The sequence below is a fragment of the Stylophora pistillata genome, chromosome 6 (genome assembly GCF_964205215.1).
Source record: "Stylophora pistillata chromosome 6, jaStyPist1.2, whole genome shotgun sequence".
Lineage (NCBI taxonomy): Eukaryota > Metazoa > Cnidaria > Anthozoa > Scleractinia > Pocilloporidae > Stylophora > Stylophora pistillata.
The window spans coordinates 27,456,358-27,466,357 of record NC_142524.1 but is presented as its reverse complement, the minus strand read 5'-3'; the positions used below and the strand labels follow the sequence as shown (position 1 = coordinate 27,466,357).

At 38.7% G+C, this 10,000-nt stretch overlaps 1 protein-coding gene across 2 annotated transcripts in view; it reads left to right on the top strand.

Annotated features, from left to right (window-relative positions):
- Positions 1-10,000, top strand: part of LOC111333086 (uncharacterized) — a 13,162-nt gene that overhangs the window by 1,109 nt on the left and 2,053 nt on the right. Inside the window, exons 1-3 of one of the 2 annotated variants that reach the window (XM_022938606.2) lie at positions 1-567; positions 8,533-8,890; positions 9,107-10,000. The exon at positions 1-567 is cut by the window's left edge and continues 1,109 nt beyond it; the exon at positions 9,107-10,000 is cut by the window's right edge and continues 2,053 nt beyond it. In XM_022938606.2, coding sequence (XP_022794341.1) covers positions 8,540-8,890; positions 9,107-9,925 — 1,170 coding nt within the window. In that variant the 5' untranslated portion in view covers positions 1-567; positions 8,533-8,539 and the 3' untranslated portion in view covers positions 9,926-10,000. Of the gene's footprint in view, positions 568-2,403; positions 2,963-8,532; positions 8,891-9,106 lie in introns of those variants that run through there. The other variant, XM_022938605.2, reaches the window with a different exon arrangement.

Sequence of the window (10,000 nt, the reverse complement as noted above, 5' to 3'; positions counted from 1 at the left end):
AACACCAAGTGTGGTGTTGGAAAAAGAATGAGATAGATAAGGTGAACTAGAACTGAGCGAGGAGTGTGCATTTGTAATCACTAATGCAAACAAAGAACTATAACTGAGGTGGGAACGTTCTTCCCAAATTGAGAATTTCAGCCAGGATAAAACAGCTAAGTCTAGAAAAAGGTGATGCTTTAGATACTTCAGCTATTGCCGTGCCGCAACGACATTTCTGAAAACAAGACTTATTTGGTTAATGGGGTTCAAGATGCAATCAGTATGAGTATGGGAACATCCGGGCATATGACTTTGTATTGTATTGTATTGTAATCTTTATTTAGACACGACCAATTCATCAGCCTATAAAACTGCATATCACATACGCTAAGATATTTAAAATTAAAACTACATACTATAACACTAAAGCTGTTTTCCGTGAATGCCGTGCGTTAGACTTAAAGAATGTCATTGATCTTACGTTTAAATAACCCCAGAGACTCTGTGTTCCTTATATCGCGTGGTAAACTGGTTGGCTTCACCTCCCTGACAAAACAAGAAAATGTGAAGACTTTTGTCATTAAGGTAAGTCGACGTCTATCGATTTTCGAGGCGAAACAGGTGCACTTTAAAACGAAAATAACTTCAATAGATATTTTTCGGGCGGATTGAATCCTCATAACCGCTGCTGTATGCTTCCTATTCTACGGGGTTCGGAGTCAAACGTGACCAGTTAAGTCCACAGAATTTATTAAGAATTCCCTTAAGTGGCTAGGGTTGAGGAGCCTAATTACCAATTAACTTATTTTTCATCACAGATCTGCTGTGAAGTTTATCAGCATAAACGAAGTCGAACGAATCATGATTGCAATAAAACCTTTTATGTACATCCAGGCGAATCCATGCCCTCCGGTTGTTAGTTAGGGCTAGCCAAAAACGATTTTTTATTTTCTTTCCCTATTTCATTTAGCGTGCATTTGCCCCGTAGCGATTAGGAATTAGGTTTGAAGTACGCGTCTGAGGTATAAGTTAGTGAAACAGCATTGATCAGAAAGCAGAAAGTAGCCGCTAAATGCAAGAGAACAAGAATGAGACCATCCAACAGCAAAGTAGGAAAAACTATGCGCCATCGTTTCCTGTTGAAAACATTTCAATCCTGTTTGCTTGGGGTGAGCTTTATAAAAAACTCATGTTCACCTGTGTATCCCAAGGCAATTTGTGCGCGAGTCTCGTTAAAATTGATTCAATTTCTGCTGACTTAGATGGCGTAGTTTGCTTTTATTTCTGTGGTAACTCGACAGCTGTCATTCAGTAATGTAATAAGGAACAGCTCAGTTTGCATTTGAAGAATAAAAAGCAAACCTGGTAAAAGATTAAATTCTTTTCAAATTATATGAATGCCTACCTTTACGTTTATGTAAACTCTTACTTGTTAACCCGACAGTTGCTATTTCAGTAATATAAACAGGAACAGCTTGGTTTGCTTTTGAAGAGTCATTCGTGCCTTAAAAAGCAAAAATAATTCAATATTAACTTCTTTTCAAGTTATATGAATATGTAGCTTCACGTTTATGTGAACTTTTTGCTGGGTCTGTGTGAAGTTGGCGCACATGGAAAGGTCTTTTCAAAAAAACATCGTGTTTTGTCACAATAATCTTAGTTTGTTTGATTGTTTTTCTTTTTTTGTAGAATTCACTGTGGAGACCAAAATCTATCATCGACACGTTCAGATGTTTGAGTAATACCCTGAAGTGAATTATTCATTCAAAAATGAAATACCTGTCATGAAAACTAAAGAAAACAGGTTACAAGAAATCCCTGACCCCTACTTTCAACTACATTTATTTAGATAGATTTCCTTTGTAGCTCGTAAAAAAAAAGAAAGAGAGAGAGAGACAAATTTGCACTTGAAATTGACGCTATTCATATTCTATTTTTAAAATCATCAAATTTTGGAACTCAACGTAAGGGGTCATGGTAACAAAGGGTTGCTAAATTAGGCCCATTGTTTCTATTAAAGGAGTTGAAAGCGATGCCTTTCATAATCTGTTTTTAATATCATAAATTTTTGAAACTTTACGTAATGGTCATCTAGATAAAGAGCTGCTAAATGCTCAACAGTGGAATACGACGAGAGTTCAGTGTTTTTGTCGACATCACGATCCTCACTTAAGATACTTTATTATATATAGTTGCAATTATGAACGTAAATAAATTTAGTATAAACCACACCGATAAATAGTGCTTTTCGCGCTTGCAGATTGGCTAGTTCGGAAGTGATTAGTATGAAAGTAATAATCTGATCTCTGGGCAGCCGAGGGGACGAATCACACGTCGAGTTTACTTTGCGACCATTTTCCGGTATATCGACAGAAACAAACTAAATTTATGGTTTCTAAGTGTGTAGCATATGCTAAAACAACAGCAAATTACAGTCTCTTGTAAAACATTTACTCAACTCAGTTTTGGTGGAAGTGGTGGCTCTTTACCTTCCTCACCTCCACTTCGCTGAATAGTCGTTGGTCATTAGACAAAGACTGATTGGTTACTATTAACCGCCCCAACAGAAAGAACTTTACTTTTTTATCACAGAAGGTTATCTTCCTAATGAAATTAGGTCCATGTGTTGTTATCCACTGATACTATGCGAGTTAGGTATTTATGTTTGATTCGTAGCCGACTTGTTTGTACTTATATACTTATTCTAAGAGCTGGAGAAGAAACTAGCGGTAAATTTGAGCAGTTTTTGGGTTTCCAAAACTTGAAACATTTCCATTCATCGTTGGAGAGGAAGTTGGAAAAGCTTTCATCAATATTCATATCCTATACTCCTGGGGTAAAGAATGAACTGCGATCCCCTCAATGAAGCTTAATTATTAAACTGTGAAAAATTCATTCCATATCATTCGTAGAGAAGATATCGGCCGGGATAGAAACTCATCAAGTGCATCGCTAAAAGAGGATCTTTCAACAATTAATGGTGGGTAGAGTTTCTCTTTTTGTAGTTTTGTGACACAGAAGGTTCTGAGATCTCTCTTTATTTTCAAAGCGGGTTTCTTAACGCCACAACGAATATGAATGGTTGAGAGTATTAAGAACAAAGAAGGAAGTCTTGAATGCTTTACGTTTCAAGAGGCACTCCTTTAAGATTGTTTTCTGTAGTACATATACGTCAGACAGAAACATGCTATGGTGAACTGTTACGGGAAAATTTAGTGATTTTTTTTCTGTGGATGTTTAAGTATATTTATTCGTTGTTTTCGGAATTTTAGCGTTCGCAATTCATTCGAGTTTCTTTCACTGCGATGTTTTAAAAAAGATAAAAAAGCCACAAGTAAATTTTGAATAGCCAAGTCAAACTGTACAGTTTCATCTCGGTACTTTTCCTGTTAAGTGTTGATGGTCTTTCAGGCAAAATTAGTTCTCTTGGTAGTTGGCAGCTGAGTTTAAACTCGTAATTTTAATTTCCTTTCATACGATAGTTTCTACACCAATCTTGTATAGATAAGCAGGAACTTTTAATTACTTTTCCACTCTTATTTCCTAAGCTGCGTTATTGCAATTGAGATTGGTATATTTTTCATACCAGAGCCGTGAGTTATCACCTAAGTTTCCTATTTTTAATGACCTAGAGTTTATTGCATCCGTCCTTTTAAGGTTACGTCCTACCTTCGCGGGTGTCCTTCGGGAAAAAATTCGCACGCGCGCTAGTTTGAAGAAAACCCTAACAAACTATACATCAAAACAAAGCTTAATAAATGCAGTTTAAGATGAAAATATAATTTAGGCGATTTTTTGATTTATGAAGTGTCAGGAGCCGGTAAGGCGTGAAACGACTGAGGGTCCTTTTATTGAATTTATCGGGTATCGGATCCCACGGCACGAGAAAAATGTCTGCACAGTCTCATTCACAAGGCATCAATCAACAAAAGTGTGTCAGGCTTTTCCTATATTCTGATTGGTTGTCTAGATATTCGCATCTAAAGTTAGAGTAGCGAAAAATATGCGAAGCGTGTTGCGTAAATGGACACCACATAAAAAATATTTCAAATATCAAAATTTCCTGACACATTTTTGTTCATACATACATACATACATACATACATACATACATACATACATACATACATACATACATACATACATACATACATACATACATACATACATACATACGTTTATTGCAATTCCCAAGCTGGGTTTTTCAGTTACACAGCCTACATTAAATTATTGTAATATTATAGTAACATTTATTTAGTAACATTATCTATATATATATATATGTATATAAGTAAATCTAAAGCTAATACAATATAAATACAAAAGGCCAGTACACGTTAAAAACACTTGTGAACTAATACAAAAATTACACAGGAATAGAAGATAGAAACGATTCATCTTTGCGCAACATTTCCACTAAAGAGCGCATTCAGTAGACGGAACTTAAAGGCGTTTACCTTCTTAGCTGCTTTTAAGTCCTTTGGGAGGTTATTCCACAATTTGCATCCACAGTAAGTGAATGCACGTTGCCCAGATGACAGGCGGCATCGTGGGATGTGGAGCAGGTTACATGATCTTGTTACCCTACTATGAATACGAGATCGTGGGACAAACGTGTTAGCCAGATATTCAGGAACTAAATTATTTACAAATTTAAATACCATTACAGCATCGTTGAAATAAAGTTCGTCATCATTCCAGAAATGTTTTGGCAAAATTTCACGAAAATCGGTCAAATCCACATACTCTATAAATTCGCTCAGAGTGTATGTATTCCTCTCAAAATCAAATGCGAGATTTTAACTTCTAAAGGTTTCTAAACAACTAGCGCCACACCAGGAGATTATCTCGCCTCTTGAAACCGCAAACCAATGAGAAGACGAGGCCTCCTGGCGTCAATGACAATGGATCAATATTTTCCCGGGAAAAGTATCGCGTAGTAGTCACGATTTTTTTTATCTTGCTCTGTTGCTCGTTTAAGGCTGGTTTTCACTTGCGACGGAGTCTTAGTCGGAGTCGTAATCAGAAGCGTGGAGCGATACGATCTAATGAAAATCAAACCGACGGAGTCGGAAGCAGAACACCGATTCTGCCTATGACTCCGTCGCTTACGATCTAGTGAAAACTGCATTGTCGGAGTCGGAAGTGGGAGCGGAAGAATAAACCAATCACAATCCTCGATTCCATCTTTTCAAAGTGCACAAATAGCCGTAACAAATTTAAACGTGTGAGCTTGACGGTAAAATTACGAAATTAAAAGTTAAAATACTCGAACTGAACCTACCGAAAGTATGATTCACGATCTCCAAGTCGTAGTTCGCTGACGAGGTTAGCATACTCTTCCTAGGCTGCTCGGCGTCGATAGATATCACGAACCCAAAATTGCTTTCTTTTTCGAACGATATTTTTCTTGCATTGTCTCTGCCTACGCAAAATAATGATTAATAAGAGCCGAAGTTGCTCTTCGTCCGCCATGTTGTCTTTGGCGCCAAAATTTGTACTTTCGCGGGCCTGGAATCGAGCATTGTGATTGGTTTATTCTTCCGCTTCCACTTCCGACTCCGACTGTGCAGTTTTCACTAGGTCATAAGCGACGGAGTCACAAGCGGAATAGGAAGAAAATAGGAACGTTCTGATTCTTCCGACTCCGATTCCGTCGAGCTTATGACTCCGCTTTCGACTCCGTTTTTCGATTTTCACTTAGTCATAAGCGCTCTTACGACTCCGATTACGACTCCGACTCCGACTCCGTCGCTAATGAAAACCAGCCTTTAGTAATGGACAAAGTCGGCGAAGGAAAACCCGCGGCAGAAAGGGTAAATCTGTTGCATTCTTCTTTTTCTCCATCGGTTTTGTCAGATTCCGACGAAGAATCTTGTTTACAACTTTCTGTGGTGTTGACTTTAATTTTTAAGCTGCTAGCTCCAAGGATAATCGAATGCTGCCGATCTTCAGCAGATGCCGAGCTTGTTGAAGGCTCCTGGGCAAACCAAAAGCCTTTGTCGCTTTCAAAATGGACTGCTTTTTTATTTTTGGCAAAATGCTGCCATTTCTCTCTTCTTTGGGAACTGTTATTTATTTCTTTTTCTTTACCCAAGAACTCCAATCTAATTTTTAGTTATGTTTTTTATCCATGAGAAAAGACTTTCCACGAGCAGATAACTTCCACATGTGAAGTTTGTCAAGTGCGCGATGTAAACAAAATATGCAAACGACATGAAATTGCCGCGAACATTCCCCCGGGGGTTTCGCCCATTGACAAGATTATGACACCTTCCTGACTTATTAACTTTTATTTTAAAATACGTTTTTCTAAATAAGTCGGAAGCTTGTTGAGATTTTTAATTTTTTTTTTTCTGTAAACGTTAGTTAAAATGTCTAACTTCAATCTAGTCCCCCCACCCCCCCCCCCCCAAAAAAAAACCATTTTTTCGGCCTCTGAAGGTAAGAAGTAACCTTAATTTGAAATTCTATTCGTCGTAGAAAGAGATGGGAATATTTAAATAGTTTTCGTTTAACTTCAAAGAGATCTTTACCGCTTCTTTTGTTATGCTGTTTATATATGGTCGATTTGGATAACAATAGCATTTCACACTTGTTAGTTCGTAGCTTGAGGACGCTAGAGGTCATGTTGCTTGTTGACCTGACCTAGAATAAAGTTTACTCTGGAACCAAACGCTGTCTCTTCCTTGACGTCCATATAAGCTCGCTCGAAGCAGATCTCCGTTTACCAGGAAATCGTGACGAGTTTCCATTCTCGCTGCCGAGTCGCTCTACAAAGCAAGTTCCCCCCATCATTGTCTTGCCGTCCGCGAAGGTTCAGTTTCCCAGTTTGGGTGCGAAAACCTATCGTCACAGAACACTTTTTGATAAATTTGATCGTTGTTCCATTTAGATTTGGTATTCTTCGACATTTAGCTTTAAACTGTCCTTCGGTATCCAACTTCCCGTAATCGATATCTTTTTAATCAAAAATTACTGATGTAGATAAATTGAAACTGATTCGTTGATTTTTCCATTTTTCCATTTCTTCCTTCATACCAATTTTTAAAATGTAATCGAGAAATAGGCAAGAATATCGCGTTCGCATTTCGACTTGGGTAATGAAGAGAAATCATTTTAATATTTGAGCAACTGTTGTAGAGTATTTTAAAGGATTACTATTTCGAGTATTTTTAGGTTTACCTTTTGTTTTGGTAAGCCTTGCCTGTTGCGTCTACGTATTATTTTGGTAAATCTGTAGTTTTGATCTTTTATTTTTAGCGTGTGTTTGAACTTGGCTAAGTTCGTGGATTTCCTCCTTGTCGTGCTAGACATTTTAATCGTTTGTTATAGTCGAGAATAATTAGTTTCATAGGTGGTACTGTTTGGGTTGGTAAAACTGACCTTGGGTTTTACCCACACTAAGATCCCTTTTGTGCCCGTGATTCTCGTATGCAGCTCGATCATTGGGCTTTAATTGGTTCTTTGGTGCTCTCCAAGTACTTCGGAGCGAGCCACCCAATTTCCCCCTTTGCAAAAGAACGAATATACACTGCGGAACCTCTCATAGTCAGCTACCCAAACAGCTCTACGATTTTCCTACTTAAAGCGTTAGTTCCTCACCCTAGAGCATGATGGTGATTATTATTAGATGCATAGAGCGTTGCTGTAGTAGCTCTACAGAAGAGAATTAAGAATAAACTTACAGAGTCTTACGTATGATGCACGATCCTCGCAGTAGGTAGCGTTATTTGAGCAATAGCGAAAATCAGACCTGAAAAAAATCAGGCCTGTACGGGACTCGAACCACTGACCTCTGCGATACTAGTGCAGCGCTCTACCAATTGAGCTAACAAGCCAACTGGGAGCAGGCCGTTAAGTTGATTCGTAATAAACCCGTGAAAGTGATAAATCAGATACAATGAAATATATGAAGTTCATATATTTTGAACTGCGGTATTAGATACGTATGATGCACGATCCTCGCAATAGATAGCGCTATTTAAGCAATAGCGAAAATCAGACCTGAAAAAAATCAGGCCTGTACAGGATTCGAACCACTGCTGCGCTCTACCAATTGAGCTAACAAGCCAACTGGGAGCAGGCCGTTAAGTTGATTCGTACAGGCCTGATTTTTTTCAGGTCTGATTTTCGCCATTGCTTAAATAGCGCTATCTACTGCGAGGATTGTGCATCATACGTATCTAATACCGCAGTTCAAAATATATGAACTTCATATATTTCATTGTATCTTACAGAGTCTTGGTACCTTTCGTTAAGTCGTCCAAGCGAGTTGGTAAAACCCCCCAACACAACAACCAGAAGATCGACTTCAGGAAGGGACCAATACTATAAATGTTTTAAAACACTTACTGACTGAAAGCATTAAAGGAAAAAAGTTTACTCGTCAATAAAAAAAATTAATTAATGTATTTCCACTAATAAAATGTAATCAGTAGAGGTTGCTTTTAGGTAAGAGACTCAAATATCTATTTATTTTGTTTCACACTACGCCATGTTCGGTAGTTGAAATAATCATTTACCTCTTTTTCTTCGCATTTTTTGTAGCATTGCTATGGGTCACGTGCAACATCTTCAACTGGCGTTGTTTGTATTCGACCTGACCATCTCCACTGTGGCGCAGACAGCAGTCAATTGTCAAAACTTCAAGTTTGTTATCGATGAAAGTGTCGTCTTTAACCACATTCTCGAGAACCACGTGTTTCATAGATTGACAGTCTCAAGCGCCCTTCAGTGCCACGCGAAGTGCAAAGATGACTGCCTGTGTGTATCCATGAATTATTTCCCTCAGTCCGAAGAAAATAACTGTGAGCTTAACGACGCCAACAAATACATGGAGCCAGCGGCAATGACATGGAGGCAAGGAGGAAATTATCATGATTTGGTGAGGACCTACACGGTGAAGGTGAGATAAGATTGAGTATCCATGTATTTTTTTCCCGCCCAATGAGCTGGTTTGGTAACAGCTCAGACACTCTTCCGGTCGTTTCTTCTTCATCCTAATTTTTGCTTGTTTGCCGGCTCAGATACGTACGTGCTTTAAACCAATTCGACGAACTTTCACAGCAACAGGCATCAAAACAAACACAGTGAGCTAATAAAATGTTAAATATTCCTATAGGGCGGAGAAAAATATATCCCGGGGAAGCACCGTTGCATCAACAGATGCTGTAGGCCCAATCCTTGTCTCAATGGAGGGATATGTCAGGAGATTTGTGACACTCACACCGTCCGTTTTTCTTGTGACTGTGTTGACAAATATGCTGGTCAGCGGTGTGGGAAGATTCAACATCCAAAAAGCTGCAAAGACATCGCCAAGAACGGCGCCTCGACATCAGGAGAGTACGACATCTTTGATTCAAACAATGAAACGTTTTCTGTTAACTGTGACTTGCAGTCTGAACCAGGCTTTGTATGGACATTGGTACAATCGTTTTCCTTGAATAACAGTAATACCTTCAAAAACAAAGGGTTTGGCATAAATTTTGAGATTAAGAATGACAAAAGGGACATGGATTGGAACAGGTATCGACTATCCTTATCCCAGATGCAGTCTCTTGCTAATCACTCCACGCATCTGAGAGCAACTTGTAACTTTCCTACAGATGGTCTACGATATACGGACTACGCACGCGCAAAGCTGGCAGGTCACGACATTTTCGGTAACTGGAGCAGATGTCAGATATATGAATATGTTAACATCCGAGGAATCAATTGTTCTAGTTGCACCGCCCTGACTAAACAGCAAGATGATGCAGCCTGGCGCATACGGAGTTACGAAAGCCTTGAAAAATGTGAATTCGATGGAGAAGCAGGTGCAGTCGAACACGAAAACAATTTTGGACAGTATCGTAACGCGAAGATCAATCCGAATCACCGCTGCGTGTCATCGAAAGCCTCTACAACGCAGCACTGGTTTGGAATTAAAAACGACTTATGATCATCTTCAGAGCGAGCCATCAGTTTATTTATCCTAATTGTTTTCGCAAAACCGACGAACACTAATTTGAAATGA